The sequence below is a fragment of the Podarcis pityusensis genome (assembly GCF_964106645.2).
Source record: "Podarcis pityusensis genome assembly, chromosome: 5".
Classification (NCBI taxonomy): Eukaryota; Metazoa; Chordata; class Lepidosauria; order Squamata; family Lacertidae; genus Podarcis; species Podarcis pityusensis.
In genome coordinates, this window is record NC_138032.1 from 90,718,557 (window position 1) to 90,736,388 (window position 17,832).

Consider the following 17,832-nt stretch of genomic DNA (forward strand, 5'->3'; position numbering starts at 1 on the left):
GGCCATTCACTCAAAAATGGTGCCATAAGGTTGCAAATGCTCCCCTGAGAGGTGTGGCGTTTGAAAGAGAAGGCTTTTTATCAGAGGACAAGAAACCAGCCCTCGACAACTTAACCGGCAGAAAAAGATTTTTTTGAAAATATCCCTAAGCCCCGGGGGTCACAATTTCATCAAAAATCTGACTTTCGGCAATTCACTCAAAAATGGTGCCAAACGGTTGCAAATGCTCCCCTGAGACGTTTGGCGGTCGAAACAGAAGGCTTTTTATCACAGGGAAAAAATCACCCCTCGACAACTTAACCGGCAGAAAAAAGATTTTTTTGAAAAAATCCCTAATCTCCGGGGTCACAATTTCATCAAAAATCTGACTTTCTGCCATTCACTCAAAAATGGTGCCAAACGGTTGCAAATGCTCCCCTGAGAGGTTTGGCAGTCGAAACAAAAGGCTTTTTATCACAGGAAAAGAAATCAGCCCTCGACAACTTAACCGGCAGAAAAAGATTCTTTTGAAAAAATCTCTAAGCCCGGGGTCACAATTTCATCAAAAATCTGACTTTCGGCCATTCACTCAAAAATGTTGCCAAACTGTTGCATATGCTCCCCTGAGAGGTTTGGCGGTCGAAACAGAAGGCTTTTTATCACAGGAAAAGAAATCAGCCCTCGACAACTTAACCTGCAGAATTTTTTTAAAAAATAAAAATCCATAAGCCGTGGGGTCACAATTTCATCAAAAATCTGACTTTCGGCAATTCGCTCAAAAATGGTGCCAAACGGTTGCAAATGCTCCCCTGAGAGGTTTGGCGGTCGAAACAGAAGGCTTTTTATCACAGGAAAAGAAATCAGCCCTCGACAACTTAACCTGCAGAATTTTTTTAAAAAAAATAAATCCATAAGCCGTGGGGTCACAATTTCATCAAAAATCTGACTTTCGGCCATTCACTCTAAAATGGTGCCAAACGGTTGCAAATGCTCCCCTTAGAGGTGTGGCAGTCGGAACAGAAGGCTTTTTATCTCATGAAAAGAAATCAGCCCCTGACAACTTAACCGGCAGAAAAAGATTCTTTTGAAAAAATCCCTAAGCCCCGGAGTCACAATTTCATCAAAAATCTGACTTTCGGCCATTCACTCAAAAATGTTGCCAAACGGATGGAAATGCACCCCTGAGAGGTTTGGCGGTCGAAACAGAAGGCTTCTTATCACAGGAAAAGAAATCAGCCCTCGACAACTTAACCTGCAGAAAAAGATTTTTTTGAAAAAATCCCTAAGCCCCGGGGTCACAATTTTATCAAAAATCTGACTTTTGGCCATACACTCCAAAGTGCTGCCAAACGGTTGCACATGCTCCCTCGAGAGGTTTGGCTGTCGAAACAGAAGGCTTTTGATCACAGGAAAAGAAATCAGCCTTCGACAACTTAACCTGCAGAATTTTATTTTATTTTTTTGAAAAAATCCCTAAGCCCCGGGGTCACAATTTGATGAAAAATCTGACTTTCGGCCATTCACTCAAAAATGGTGCCATAAGGTTGCAAATGCTCCCCTGAGAGGTGTGGCGTTTGAAAGAGAAGGCTTTTTATCAGAGGACAAGAAACCAGCCCTCGACAACTTAACCGGCAGAAAAAGATTTTTTTGAAAATATCCCTAAGCCCCGGGGGTCACAATTTCATCAAAAATCTGACTTTCGGCAATTCACTCAAAAATAGTGCCAAACGGTTGCAAATGCTCCCCTGAGACGTTTGGCGGTCGAAACAGAAGGCTTTTTATCACAGGGAAAAAATCAGCCCTCGACAACTTAACCGGCAGAAAAAAGATTTTTTTGAAAAAATCCCTAATCTCCGGGGTCACAATTTCAGCAAAAATCTGACTTTCTGCCATTCACTCAAAAATGGTGCCAAACGGTTGCAAATGCTCCCCTGAGAGGTTTGGCTGTCGAAACAGAAGGCTTTTTATCACAGGAAAAGTAATCAGCCCTCGACAACTTAACCGGCAGAAAAAAAATTTTTTTGAAAAAATCCCTAATCTCCGGGGTCACAATTTCAGCAAAAATCTGACTTTCTGCCATTCACTCAAAAATGGTGCCAAACGGTTGCAAATGCTCCCCTGAGAGGTTTGGCAGTCGAAACAAAAGGCTTTTTATCACAGGAAAAGAAATCAGCCCTCGACAACTTAACCGGCAGAAAAAGATTTTTTTGAAAAAATCCCTAAGCCCCGGGGTCACAATTTCAGCAAAAATCTGACTTTCGGCAATTCACTCAGAAATGGTGTCAAACGGTTGCAAATGCTCCCCTGAGAGGTTTGCGGTCCGAATCCCCGCGACGGGGTGAGCTCCTCTTGTTCGGTCCCTGCTACTGCCAACTAGCAGTTCGAAAGCACGTCAAAGTGCAAGTAGATAAATAGGTACCACTGTGGCGGGAAGGTAAACGGCGTTTCCGTGCGCTGCTTTGGTTCGCCAGAAGCGGCTTAGTCATGCTGGCCACATGACCCGGAAGCTGTATACCGGCTCCCTCGGCCAATAAAGCGAGATGAGCACCGCAACTCCAGAGTCGGCCACGACTGGACCTAACTGTCAGGGGTCCCTTTAACTTTACCTTTTATGTGAAAGGGAGGAAAAAGGAAAATCGGGACATTCCAGGGTCAAATCAAAAACCGGGACGGCTTCTGTAATTCTGGGACTGTCCCAGGAAAAGCAGGACACACGGATGTTAGGAGCCTTTGATTACCCTCCTGGATAGTTGTCCAAAGAACAGCAACATGACTTCTATCGAGTGCTTCATGTTCCTCCTGTGTAGCTCTCATTTGCTTGCATTTTGGACTCACAGCTGTCCATGGAGGCGCAGGTCAATTCTGTGTCAAGGGTAGCTGTCTACCAGCTCCACTGCAGGCTGAGACCCTACCTGCCCGCAGACTGTCTCGCCAGAGTGGTGCATGCTCTAGTTATCTCCTGCTTGGACTACTGCAATGCGCTCTATATATAATTAATCCAGAATGCGGCAGCTAGACGGGTGACTGGGTGTGGCTGCTGAGACCATATAACACTCGTCTTAAAAGACCTACATTGGCTCCCAGTATGTTTCCGAGCACAATTCAGAGTGTTGGTGTTGACCTTTAAAGCCCTAAATGGCCTCAGCCCGGTATACCTGAAGGAGCGTCTCCATCCCATCGTTCAGCCTGGACACGGAAGTCCAGCTCCGAGGGCCTTCTGGTGGTTCCCTCCCTGCGAGAAGTGAGCTTACAGAGAACCAGGCAGAGGGCCTTCTTGGTAGTGGCGCCCACCCTGTGGAATGCCCTCCTGTCAGATATCAAGGAAATAAAAAACTATCTGACTTTTAGAAGACATTTGAAGGCAGCCCTGTTTAGGGAAGTTTTTAATGGTTGATGTTTTTATTCTGTTTTTAGTGTTCTGTTGTGAGTCGCCCAGAGCAACCGGGGAAACCCAGCCAGGTGGCAGGGTATAAATAATAAAGTATTATTATTATTATTATTATTATTATTATTATTATCACAGTGATACCTCGGGTTAAGAACTTAATTTGTTCTGGAGGCCCGTTCTTAACTTGAAACTGTTCTTAACCTGAGGTACCACTTTAGCTAATGGGACCTCCTGCTGCCGCCACGCCACCAGAGCACGATTTCTCACCCTGAAGCAAAGTTCTTAACCCGAGGTACTATTTCTGGGTTAGCGGAGTCTGTAACCTGGAGCGTCTGTAACCCGAGGTACCACTGTCTTGCTGTCCCATTTGCCCCAGCTGGACTGATTCCCTTGGGTGCTCCAAGCCTTGGTCTGACTCTGAGTCACTGTAAGGCAAAACCCCACCCCTGGCTGACGTGCCAAGCCTTGATGCTGGGAGTGACTTTCTGCAGAGCCATCTGGTAAACAGATCAAAGATGCCCCATGGGTGACCAAAAAAACCACCACCCCAGATTGCAATGCCCAGGCTGCATGTAAGGATAAAGGCAGCTAATCTGAGTTGTTTATACTCATTTGGCTGCCATGCTCATTGACTCGCTGCTTCACATCATTTGCATGTTCCTTCTCTCTTTCTCTCTCCTGCAGCTAAGAGTTTGCTTCTTCTTTTCTTAAGGAGACAAGAAGAGGGAGCTAGAGATTTGCATTCCCATCAAAACTCCATGACTAAAGTCCCTTTGGAGGTAGAGAGATTGAGCTGAGGAACTGGCACCCATTTTTTCATACTGAAAGAGAAAAGAAAGGGACGAGGAAGGTGATTGGATGCTGGTTTTGCTGGCCTGTTGCTCATTTGATTCTGCCGGTGGAGATCCCTGGTGTATATTGCAGCAGATTTGCTCCTGGGGGGTATCAAAGGTAAGTCTTTTTGCACATACCGTATTTTTTGCTCTATAAGACTCACTTTTTCCCTCCTAAAAAGTAAGGGGAAATGTGTGTGCTTCTTATGGAGCGAATGCAGGCTGCGCAGCTATCCCAGAAGCCAGAACAGCAAGAGGGATTGCTGCTTTCACTGTGCAGCGATCCCTCTTGCTGTTCTGGCTTCTGAGATTCAGAATATTTTTTTTTCTTGTTTTCCTCCTCCAAAAACTAGGTGCGTCTTGTGGTCTGGGGTGTCTTATAGAGCGAAAAATACGGTACTTTCCCCACTCAGCATCCACAAGAGCATGGAAAAAAGCACTTAGAAGTGGGTGGCGAAGATAAGCCAGCAAATCAACTTGCTGCCCATGCCCCTAGAACATTCTAGAATTAGTGGTATGTTATCCACTAACTATTGATTTTTTAAAAAGTATTTTTAACCCACTCTTTGGTCAAAAAAGGCTCCCGGAGTGGCTTACAACGATCGTTAATAAGCCAGACAGGAGCGACGGACGGGTTTCTTGGAAATTCCCTGCGTGGCCACTCTCTCCACACCAGAGTTAGCACCCTGAAAGAACAATGAAACCCCTGCTAAGATTGTGATTTTTCCAAATAAATAAATAAATAAATAAATAAATAAATAGTTTGTATTTTCCAAGGAGGCAGCAGGATCAGGCTCACAGGAGTCGCCCTCAGAGCACATTGTGTATGTGAAGACAGACGGGGGAGAAATGTGGTTTATAGGTGAAGGAAAGGAGAGCATTTCTGTGTTCCATGTATGATTGAGGATGGTGGCAGCCAGGTCCTTTATGTGGCCCTGGGAAAGGAATATACTGTATTTTTTGCTCTATAAGACTCACTTTTTCCCTCCTAAAAAGTAAAGGGAAATGTGTGTGCTTCTTATGGAGCGAATGCAGGCTGCGCAGCTATCCCAGAAGCCAGAACAGCAAGAGGGATTGCTGCTTTCACTGCGCAGCAATCCCTCTTGCTGTTCTGGCTTCTGAGATTCAGAATATTTTTTTTCTTGTTTTCCTCCTCCAAAAACTAGGTGCGTCTTGTGGTCTGGTGCGTCTTATAGAGCGAAAAATACGGTAATGTACGCCGCGGATGGCACAGAGAAGCCACAAGTAAAAATGTTATGGTAGGATATGCCTTGCTGCTTTTCCCCAAGGCATTTTAAGACATGGAAGCAGTGAAACCATGCCACAATTTTAACAGATTTTAACAAAATCAGATATTTCTATCCCCGTGCCTTCAGAACCTTCTGGCAATTGATCATTCTGAAACACAGACTGGCAATACTGAAACATCTTTCTCTCCTGAACCCAACATAGATCTTTAAGGCTTATTATGTTGTTGTTGTTGTTGTTTTGTTGTTGTATGGCAGGTAGTGAGAGTAGAGACCCTGAATGACTAGAGAGAATTAGTATTTCTGTGTTTGCTGAAAGATAATGTGTAAGATTTAGGTAAGTCTAGGGGAAGCAAGCCTTAAGAAGAACGTTCACACAGCACAACCCATCAGTGTCTTATGCGTATGATTTGCTTTCTTTACGTTACAAGATCAGTTCTAAGGCATACACAGAGAAATTTGGATTTGAATAAATGTGTGCAATTTTCCTTGGGGCTTTCTAAAAGGAATTTTTACTGCACTCCAAATGGATGAAGTCATCTGAAAGTGCATTTTCAGCCTTCATTTTACATAATTAAACATGCACTTATTTAAATAAAAAGTGTCACAAAATAGGCATTCATAGTAAATTCTTACAGTTTAAAGAAACTCAGCTTTTAAAATATGACTTTGAAAGTCCAGAACTGCCAAAGGAACTTTTCTACAAAATCCCACTCAGCATAATAATAATAATAATAATAATAATTTATTATTTATACCCCGCCCATCTGGCTGGGCTTCCCCAGCCACTCTGGGTGGCTTCCAAAAAAATATTAAAATACTGTAATACAGTGGTGCCCCGCAAGACGAATGCCTCGCAAGACGGAAAACCCGCTAGACGAAAGGGTTTTCCGTTTTGGAGGTGCTTCGCAAAACGAATTTCCTATGTGCTTGCTTCGCAAGACGAAAATGTCTTGCGAGTTCCTGCGGGGTTTTTTTCCTTTCCCCCCCTTTTTCCCAAGCCGCTAAACCGCTTATCAGCTGATCTTTAAGCCGCTTAACAGCTGATGCTAAGCCGCTTATCAGCTGATCGTTAAGCCGCTTATCAGCTTATCGTTAAGCCGCTTATCAGCTGATCGTTAAGCCGCTTATCATCTTATCCTTAAGCCGCTTATCAGCTGATCCACTAAGCCCGCTCAGCCGCTAATACTGTAGCACTAATCCCTAAACCGCTAATGGGCTTGCTTCGCAAGACCAAAAAACCCGCAAGACGAAGAGACTCGCGGAACGGATTCTTTTCGTCTTGCGAGGCACCACTGTACATCAAACATTAAAAGCTTCCCTAAACAGGGCTGCCTTCTAAAAGTCTGGTAGTTGTTGTTCTCTTTGACATCTGGTGGGAAGGCGTTCCACAGGGAAGGCGCCACTACCGAGAAGGCCCTCTGCCTGGTTCCCTGTAACTTGGCTTCTCGCAGGGAGGGGACCGCCAGAAGGCCCTCGGTGCTGGACCTCAGTGTCCAGGTAGAGTGATGGGGGTGGAGATGCTCCTTCAGGTACACAGGACCGAGGCCGTTTAGGGCTTTAAAGATCAGCACCAACACTTTGAATTGTGCTTGGAAACGTACTGGGAGCCAATGCAGATCTCTCAGGACCGGTGTTATGTGGTCCCGGTGGTCACTCCCAGTCATCAGTCTAGCTGCCGCATTCTGGATTAATTGCAGTTTCCGGGTCACCTTCAAAGGTAGCCCCACGTAGAGCGCATTGCAGTAGTCCAAGCGGGAGATAACTAGAGCATGCACCACTCTGGCGAGACAGTCTGCGGGCAGGTAGGGTCTCAGCCTGTGTACCAGGTGGAGCTGGTAGACAGCCGCCCTGGACACAGAATTGACCTGTGCCTCCATGGACAGCTGTGAGTCCAAAATGACTCCCAGCTTTAACAAGCTGCCGTTCCCAGGATCCCCCACAACTGTTAAAAGGAGGGTATAAGAGAGCTTTGAATGCAGTGCAGATGTGCACAGAGTCCGCTGAGAAAGTTGTGACTGCTGCAAGACGTTTTTACATCCCCTAGTCTGCTCCAGTGTTGAGACTGTGTCAGTAAGAAATAAAACCATCTCTCTCTTTTGCAGATCACCCCGACAGATTGTAGTAAGATCACAGGAAGTTCCTAACCCTCCAACCAACGACACACCTCTTTGGCTCCATAATGAACAGGACTGTGGCTTCTAACACGTCGTCTCCACCCCAGAGCAACTGGAGTTTCCCCTTCCACACCATCCAGCCATGTAGAAACAGCACAGATATTACTCTGTTTCTAGTCACTTCTTACAGCTTGGAGACTCTGGTAGGCCTTTTAGGAAACTTGTGCTTCATCGGCATCCTGGCCAGACATAAAGAGAAAGCCGCCGTCACCAACATATTTCTCGCCAATCTGATAGCCTCAAGCTTGACGATGTGCATATTCTGCTTGCCGTTCACTGTCACCACAGTCTTGTTGAAGCACTGGATATTTGGCGAAGCCATGTGCAGGGTGACCTTGTTCATCCAGTGCACGTCTTTGACCGTCTCCATCCTGTCGCTTGTGCTCATTGCTTTAGAAAGGCACCAGCTCATCGTAAACCCCACCGGCTGGAGGCCCAGCCTCTCCCAAGCCTACCTGGGCATTGGCATCTCTTGGATCTTTGCTTCTTTCTTGTCCTTGCCTTTCGTCGCTTACAGCACCTTGGACGATGTCTTCCCGGAAAAGCTCCACAGAACGGATTCTTTGGCGAGCAAGGCCGTTTGCTTCCCCTTCTGGCCGTCGGATGTTTACAGGCTCACCTACTCCACTGTCTTGCTGCTCGTGCAGTACTGCATCCCTCTTCTCCTCATCGCGGTGTGCTACCTGAACATCTACCTGCGCCTCCGGAAGAGGGAGGACATGTTTCGGAAGAAGCACGAGTGCAGTTGCCGGGCGAGCCACCTGAAGCGGATCAATGTTCTGCTGGCGTTAATGGTCACCGCCTTCGCAGTCTGCTGGCTGCCGCTTCATGTTTTCAACACCATCGATGACTGGAACTACAAAATCATCCCCCACTGTATCCATGACCTGATCTTCTCCCTGTGCCATCTGGTCGCCATGGCATCAGCCTGCATCAACCCCGTCATCTACGGCTTTCTCAACAAGAACTTCAAAAAAGAAGTGAAGGCCCTGATTCTGGGTTGCCATCACCGCTCCTCGGCGCAGGAATATGAGGTGATACCTGTATCGACCAGGCAGATGGAACTCTCCAAGGATTCGCTGAGGATAAGCGGTCAGCAGAATCCTATTTAACTCCTAGGCTGAACCTTCAGAGTCCTGAGACTTGGACCTCACCTATATCTGCTAGCTCCTCCATCACCACCACCACCACCACCACCACCACCAAGTTGCAGTATCTGTCATTCTCCAATTTGCAGAGGACAACTGTCTGAAGGAGACTTATAGGATAAGGCATCGGACTTCCCATACCCCAACCCATATAAATAAGAGACCTATCAGACCGGGTTTTGAGTAAAAACAGGCTACAACTTTATTGAATACAGATGAAAGAGCTTTGGTTTGGGGCAATCTAAATACTTCCGGCCGGCCTGCTGGAAGTGACACGTGGTCAATCCAGGTGGGGGTTCCTAAGACTTACATCCAATAGGGTGATCCCTGCAGGGACCGCCGTCTGGGGAGAGTGCTTTTGGCCCTGGCCCCACAGACATGGGCACTCCCCCAGGATCCCTTTAATGGGATACCCCAGCATTTGGAGGGGCAGGTGGGGACTACAACCTCCCCTCTGCCCAAAACAAAGGATTGCCCCCAATGCCCAACCAGTTGTGAGGAATTGCTATGAAGCACGTCCAAGTGCAAGTAGATATATAGGTACCACTCTGGCGAGAAGGTAAACGGTGTTTCCGTGCGCTGCTCTGGTTTCGCCAGAAGTGGCTTAATCATGCTGGCCACATGACCCGGAAGCTGTACGCCGGCTCCCTCGGCCAATAAAGCGAGATAAGCACCGCAACCCCAGAGTCGGCCACGACTGGACCTAATTGTCAGGGGTCCCTTTACCTTTTTAGGCAAAACCACCAGGTAAGAGCCAATTATCCTGGTGGGCAAATTCCTACCCAGCCCTGTAAAGAATGGCAACCACCGCAGCCACAGCAAAGTCATTGACTATCAGCTTAAACTGAGGGTGGGTGGCATGGGGAAACCTGGCGCAGGAACAAACCGGCTGTGCCCCAGGTGTGGGCTGCTTAAGCGGGCAAGAGGCGGATCTGAGGGAAGCCCACCGTTGGCTCCATCGGCTCCACCCCCCGGCAAAGCCCATATCCCAGGCTGCCTCCCCATTTGCCAAAGCAGGGTGCAGGCTAAAATCCGGTTCCCATAGGCGGCAGGGGATTATGTCCCCTCCACCTATCAGGAAGGGTGCTGCCGCTCGAAGTCCACCATCGGGGCCCCAGTGAAGCATCTTCCGTCCACACTCAAGTTCTGGAAGCTCCCCACACATTTTAGAACCAAGGATTTGGCAAGTAATTGAGTTTGTGCCTTGCAGCGCAGAGGACATGAATTATCCTGTTTCTCTGTTTTTTTAAAAAATCGTCGTTTCGCTTTATTTATTTAATAGCACACACTGAACCCTAGTGTTGCAGGTTCCACTGCTATCTTGACATCCTAAAAGAAGTGATCTTGTTCGGGACTCTTGATAGCCTGGAATGAGAACAGTCAGTGACTGAATTTCAGGACTGGGGAATGTATTCCTGCCCTCTCATCCTTCAGCTGCTTTGCTATGTGGCACTGGAGGGCTGCCCGATCCAAACTTTCGCGTTTCTAAACTTATGCAGCCTGCATTCGCTCCATAAGATGCACACACATTTCCCCTTACTTTTTAGGAGGGAAAATTGAGTCTTATAGAGCAAAAAATACGGTAATTTTAAAATACAGTTTTGCAAGGGGATGCAGTTATTGGAGATAGACTCATCCATCATCCATATCCATTGGCTATGTAGTCCAAGGCCGGTGGGAGTTGGAGCCTGGCAGCATCCTGCCGCTGGACCAAATATTCCCCATCCCTGATATGAGCAGGGCATTCCACTTCTTCCCACTGTCCGGCGTTTTCCCTTGTTCTTTAGCAACCGCCATTCAGCATTCCAGGGTGACTGACAATGGTGCTGCCAAGTCTGAGGGTTTCCTGAGCAAGATGCCCTCTAAGGGGCCCCCACCCCACTGCCCTGCTATCTAGGTGGTGGGTCTCATGCTACCTGCAAATGGGTACATGGGCGTGATTGAAAATCATCCTGTCATTTCCTCCCTCCTCCTTGCCTGGTAGCAGGAAGGGAATGAATGGGCCTCTTTCCTCATTCCCAAAGGAAAGAAGAAGAAGAAGAAGAGTTTGGATTTGATATCCCGCTTTATCACTACCCGAAGGAGTCTCAAAGCGGCTAACATTCTCCTTTCCCTTCCTCCCCCACAACAAACACTCTGTGAGGTGAATGGGGCTGAGAGACTTCAGAGAAGTGGGACTAGCCCAAGGTCACCCAGCAGCTGCATGTGGAGGAGCGGAGACGCGAACCCGGTTCCCCAGATTACGAGTCTATCGCTCTTAACCACTACACCACACTGGCTCCCATGCATTCCATCTCTGCTCTCCACCCTCAGGTGGCAGCAGTATGTTTCCTTTTTTAAAATTTATTTATTTTTTTAAAAGAAACCATTTTGCTGAGCAGGTGCTTTGCTACTGCAGAGGACAGAACCCACATGAGCAAAGCACCTTGGGAAATAAAAATGGCGGATGCAACTGGAGCATCTTCATTCCACAGCAGCACACCTGCTCTATAACAGGGCCCAGGGCCACTGAGCTGCGATTGGGACCTCTCTCGGTTGTGGGGCCCAAGAACTGCACTCCATTGGCACTGGCTTCTAAGCATGACCAATCCTAACACGGCTCTTTTGGGTGTTTTTGTTTTTTCCCTACCTCTGGGTTGTTGTATAAAAAAGGTATTTTCTACTTCTCCAAACCTCTGGTGTTTTGTAGCACGGGGACCCCTCTTTCTTGTTTCTCGGTGCCCCCGTTTTGCCTCTACAGTGGTGCCCCGCAAGACGAATGCCTCGCAAGACGGAAAACCCGCTAGATGAAAGGGTTTTCCGTTTTGGAGGTGCTTCGCAAAACGAATTTCCTATGTGCTTGCTTCGCAAGACGAAAATGTCTTGCGAGTTCCTGCGGGGTTTTCCCCCCCCCCTTTTTCCCAAGCCGCTAAACCGCTTATCAGCTGATCGTTAAGCCGCTTATCAGCTGATCGTTAAGCCGCTTATCAGCTGATCCTTAAGCCGCTTAACAGCTGATCGCTAAGCCGCTTATCAGCTGATCCGCTAAGCCCGCTAAGCCGCTAATACTGTAGCGCTAATCCGCTAAACCGCTAATGGGCTTGCTTCGCAAGACGAAAAAACCCGCAAGACGAAGAGACTCGCGGAACGGATTCTTTTCGTCTTGCGAGGCACCAATGTATTTCTGCCAAAACATTTGCTATTGGAGGAAGTGCTTAGCAAGCACCTTCAGGAAAATTACATGAAGATGATGTACAGATGGTACACAACACCAGTGCAGTTAGGAAAAATGTACAAAACTAGTTCAAATATATGTTGGAAGTGTAAGGAAAAGGAGGGGACATTTTATCATATGTGGTGGGATTGTAAGGTAATTAAAAAAAATTGGCAAATGATATACAACAAATTGAAGAAAATGTTCCATTTAACATTTGTTTAAAAACCTGAGGCGTTTTTGTTGGGGATTGTAGGGAAAGACCTGCCAAAAAAGTTGAAAAACATCTTCATGTATGCGACAACGGCTGCGAGAGTTTTAATAGCACAAGGATGGAAGACTGAAGAAACCGCAACTAAAGAATCATGGCAGGAAAAATTGATGGACTATGCAGAACTGGAAAAACTGACATATAAGCTACGGGACAAGGATAACTGTGACTTTAAGGATGAATGGGAACCCTTTACAATGTATCTGAAGACGCAACAAAGCGAACTGGACTCCTTGGCAGCTTTGAATAAACATTCACAAACTTTTTATTGATAATAATAAACTAAATAGTTTGAGGATCTATACAATTGTGTAGCATGCAGAAAACAGCATCTTTAGAGAAATCAAAGACTGGAACTGAGGGAAGTCAGGGGGTGGGGGTGGGTGGGTTTTGTGTGGGAGGGGGAGGGAGGAAAAATGGGGGAAAACAAGGATGATATGTTTTTGGATAATATGTCTTGTTATAATTTTGAATAAAAAAAAAGGAAAAAGGGAAAAAAAGCAAGCACCTACAAAGCAAAGCTGGAATTAGCAGCAGTGGACAAACAGTCAACCGGCAGTGTTCGAACGTATGAGAAATATTCACAGACGCAGAAGAAAAGGAAGCCAGCCCCTACGAACTGCCACGCTGGATCAGCCAGCTGGCACATCTCACTCGGCCGTTATCTCCTAGCATTCAGCAGCCAGATGTTCCAGGAAAGTCGATAAAGAGTCAAAATGGAAATATTTGTCCACGGGGCTTGGCAGTCAAAGTCTGAGGATGTGGCGTGCAATTCTGTCTTCGTTAAGGCACCTAATCACGCCCGTAGGCTGTGCGCACACAACCCACCCCTTCATTCATCGGTTTGCAGCAAATAGTAACCCCATCCTGAACTGCAGTGTTTGCCCTGGTTCAAGGCTTGTTGCAAAAAAAAACCCACCCCACCTACACTCTGAAGCTGGATCCTGTGATATGGGGAGAAGCATAGCTGTCAACTTACAGATTTGAAAATAAGGGACCAGCAGCCTCGAAAATAAGGGATCAGCAGCCAAAATAAGGGATCAACAATTACTTTGATAAAATACATATTTTGTTGTGTGCAAATGGCTTTACATACCTACTAGGTCCATAAATTACCATATAGCATATATTCAACACAAAAAAACAGCAACAATTTGTTGTTGACAAAGCAAGCTGGACATAGAAAGGGCCCCATTACCTTCAGTAGCTTATTTAAGAGACATCATCAATAAGGGACAGCAGCGGGACATGGCGCTGGGATAAGGGACTGTCCCACCAAATAAGGGACGCTTGACAGCTATGGGGAGAAGACAAGTGATGGAAAGGACAGCTGTACTGCTTCAGAAATGGCTGCCGCTTCAGAAATGGCAGTAGAAGAAAATTATTATTTCGAAACACACCCTGTAGGGGAGAATGTGAAGAGAGAGGCCAATTGGTGGTGTTCTTTTTCCTGGTCAGTTGGCAATCCAGTAACGACTTGGCAACCCTTATTAGGCTTCCTACTTAGGAAGAGAGCGAATCCCAGCTACTGGAAAACTTCGCTAGATTTATTTGCGCAACGCAGGCTGCTATTAAAAGCTCGGAAACAGTGACAGGAGCTACTCGACTCTTTTCTTGTGTCTGATATGAAAGCAGATTTGAAACCAGGATGCTGGTTTTTAGAAGTGCAGGGGCCCCTGGTTTATTAGAAAAGCAAATTATATGGCTCTGTCCAGCTAATCAATGTTTGCTTGGGACAGTAGAAAGGAGTTTGCATTATGATTATTGCTATCATGAATAAATATTATTCTGTATACAGAAGCTGATTCAAAAGGAACAGGAGCAAAGGGAAAGTTATTTAATTCCCACCCCCCAGGAGTAGCATAGCATAAGAAATCGATTTAAGATGCTGTGCTAGGGTTGGCAGTACATATAGGTGACTCCACAAGACTGGGGTGCGGCAATTAACCTTTAAGACGCAAAAACAAATTGTTGTTGTTGCTAGAATTTCGCCAAAAGCTTTGCTAAATGCGATTCTGTTGATCTGAATGGTTTATTGGGTGTGTTTGTGTAAGCAAGACAATCAAAATACATGTTTATCTTAATGCAATTCCATATCACTATGTCATATTAAACCAATTTTAATAAACAATATTATATGTGAATAAATGGTGGGGGGGGGGGAATAAAAGATTTCAGCCTATCATGTAGCACTTGGGATCCCAAAGGAAGTGATCAAAGCATTTGATTATATTCAGTGATGAATTTGAACACATCCTACTGTTGTAGGCATCTGTCTGTCTCGAAAGACAATGGATTGAGACTCCGGGGGTGAAGTCAAACCACTGCGTTAGCAGCACTCATACGAGCTCCTCAGGGTGCAATCCTGGTCAGTGTGTATATTGGTCCTGGGCTGCCCAGACAACCTGACCCCCCTCAGCCTCACTGATGTGGTCTAAAGGAAAGAGGCGCAATACATTTGGCGGGAGTTGCCAGCCATCTTAGGGACTCTATTAAGTAGTGGGTGGACATAGCAGACAACACAGAGATTTCTCCAAGTAGTTCTTTATAAGTAAGCTGGAACTGAACTGAACAGCAAACAGTTCAGCCGGCTTGCTTTTATAGGCAGCCGGCTGTCAACAACATCCCAGGGTTTCCCGCCTAAATTAACTGACATGGACCTGAGTGAAAACGCATCCAGAGGTACCATTGTATATAAACAGGATCCGTTCCGGAGCCCCGTTCGAATCCTGAAGCGAATGCAACCTGCATCCGTGCGTCTGCGCGTGCTGCAATTTGCCACTTCCGCGCATGATGTCATTTTGAGTGTCTGTGCATGCGCGAGCAGCGAAACCTGGAAGTAACACACTCCTTTACTTCCGGGTCGCCGCGGAGGGCAACCCAAAAATGCTTAACCCGAAGCTACTTCAACCCAAGGTATGACTGTACACAATACCCCTGGTGGCCAGGGTGAGAACTTCAATACATAACTCCCCTCTGGAAATGTAGTTTTGGAGAGCATTGCCCGCGGTAGCCGAGCCCTAGTTAAAAGGTGGACTTGCGTCTGGCATTTCAGTAACTAGGAGGGAGACATGCGGTCAGAAGTAGGACAATGGGTTAAGGTAAAGGTAAAGGGACCCTTGACCATTAGGTCCAGTCGTGACCGACTCTGGGGTTGCGGCGCACATCTCACTTTTTTGGCCAAGGGAGCTGGCGTACAGCTTCCGGGTCATGTGGCCAGCACGACTAAGCCACTTCTGGCGAACCAGAGCAGCGCACGAAAACACCATTTACCTTCCCGCCGGAGCAGTACCTATTTATCTACTTGCACTTTGGCGTGCTTTCGAACTGCTGGGTTGGCAGGAGCAGGGACTGAGCAATGGGAGCTCACCCTGTCGCGGGGATTCGAACTGCCGACCTTCTGATCGGCAAGTCGTAGGCTCTGTGGTTTAACCCACAGCACCACCCGCATCCCTAGGACAGTGGGTTAGCCTATCACAAAATCAACTCTAAAAAGATAAGCTCTCAGGTTTTCTTCCACCCTGGGGAGTCTTAAGAACACTGGGGAACAGGAAATAAACTATATGCATCTTTCTGTCTGGAGAGACAATGGAGTGCGCCTCTGGGGGTGAACTGCTGCCCAGACACACTGGGCATGGGGGTCCTGGGCTGCCCAGATGACAGGCCTCTCAGTCTTGCTGATGTGATCCAAAAGAAAGCAGAGCAATACGTTTGGCACCAGATTGGCTGCGGGAGTTGCTGGAAAGAGGCGTACAAGACGCCATCCAGCCGTCTTAGGGACTCCAACTCTGGATCTGTGTAGGACCTCACATAGCCTTTTCTTCTCCTGAAGATGTTCTACAAGGCAGCAGGTACAGATTTTTCCTTACCGTTTATTTCCATAGCCTTTCTCATTCAAACTTTAATCTGTTTCCCCCCCATTCTGCACAGGTTTTCTGTTTCATCATCCAGTGGTGTGGAAAAATACTCTTTTCCATCTATTATAGAACACAATAGACATGCATATCTCAACCATCAGCAAATCAAATAAATCACCTCCTCTGTGTGTTTCCTTTCAAGAGTAATGAATTTGCAGAGGGGTGCCCTCTTGGTCTTTTGCGGCGAAAACAACAAGAGTCTTGGCACCTTAAAGGCAAAGTTAATGAGGTGGCTAATAGCCCATCAGGACGCAGGTGGTGCTGTGGGTTAAACCACAGAGCCTAGGACTTGCCGATCAGAAGGTCAGCGGTTTGAATCCCCGCGACGGGGTGAGCTCCCGTTGCTCGGTCCCTGCTCCTGCCAACCTAGCAGTTTGAAAGCATGTCAAAGTGCAAGTAGATAAATAGGTACCGCTCCGGCGGGAAGGTAAACGGCGTTTCCGTGCGCTGCTCTGATTCGCCAGAAGCGGCTTAGTCATGCTGGCCACATGACCCGGAAGCTTTATGCCGGCTCCCTCAGCCTATAGAGCGAGATGAGCGCCGCAACCCCAGAGACGGTCACGACTGGACCTAATGGTCAGGGGTTCCTTTACCTTTACCTTTAATGGCCCATCACAAACTCATCTAGGGCTGCAAACCTCACCATGCCTGCTCAGTAGCAAGGCCCACTGAATTAAGTGGCGCTCACTCCCAGGTAGGTAGGCTTAGGATTGTAATTTAACTACAGTGTTAAGTACTCAGGTTAAGTACTTAATTCGTTCCAGAGGTCTGTTCTTAACCTGAAACTGTTCTTAACCTGAAGCACCACTTTAGGTAATGGGGACTCCTTCTGCCGCCGTGCCACCGCCACACAATTTCTGTTCTCATCCTGAAGCAAAGTTCTTAACCCGAGGTAATACTTCTGGGTTAGCAGAGTCTGTAACCTGAAGCGTCTGTTACCTGAAGCGTATGTAACCCGAGGTACCACTGTATCTTGATTTTACACTTCAGTGTGAACTGAATCCAATTTCAATTCCCTCACTCAGGCATTAACGAAAGGGCAGTTTAGCACCCTGTTGATATTTTACTAAATAGGCCACCTTTGTATCCTGGATTGCATGAATTCCCGTGGTCATATTAAACATTTACAGGCCTTCTCCTTTGCTCAGTTTAATTCACTTATATAAGTCTCCTTTGTAATGCAACTTTTCATAAATGTGAAGCTCATACAGAAAGCGGCCATGGGTTCGTGCCCCTCTGTTAAAACGTAAGATGCAAAGTAAGGTAAAGGTAAAGGGACCCCTGACCGTTAGGTCCAGTCGTGGCTGACTCTGGGGTTGCGGCGCTCATCTCGCTTTACTGGCCGAGGGAGCTGGCGTACAGCTTCCGGGTCATGTGGCCAGCATGACTAAGCCGTTTCTGGCGAACCAGAGCAGCGCACAGAAACGCCCTTTACCTTCCCACCGGAGTGGTACCTATTTATCTACTTGCACTTTGACGTGCTTTCAAACTGCTAGGTTGGCAGGAGACACGCAATGTAATGGGTTTTAAATATTTGTCATGAACATGCTTCTGTGTTTGACGGCTTGAAATCCTCAGACTTTAACTGAGGAGCACAGTTGAAGTCTACACCCATAACAAAGGAGATTTCCACATGAAAACAGCTACAGTGGTACCTCAAGTTAAGAACTTAATTCATT

General features: G+C 46.8%; 1 protein-coding gene across 2 annotated transcripts in view; it reads left to right on the top strand.

The window, feature by feature from the left end:
* The window catches only part of LOC308477211 (neuropeptide Y receptor type 4-like), a 29,350-nt gene extending 17,642 nt beyond the window's left edge, over nt 1-11,708 (top strand). The window contains exons 1-2 of one of the 2 annotated variants that reach the window (XM_081005673.1): nt 3,974-4,318; nt 7,553-11,708. In XM_081005673.1, coding sequence (XP_080861799.1) covers nt 7,630-8,736 — 1,107 coding nt within the window. In that variant the 5' untranslated portion in view covers nt 3,974-4,318; nt 7,553-7,629 and the 3' untranslated portion in view covers nt 8,737-11,708. Of the gene's footprint in view, nt 1-3,973; nt 4,319-7,552 lie in introns of those variants that run through there. The other variant, XM_081005674.1, reaches the window with a different exon arrangement.
* The last annotated feature ends 6,124 nt before the right edge of the window (nt 11,709-17,832 follow it).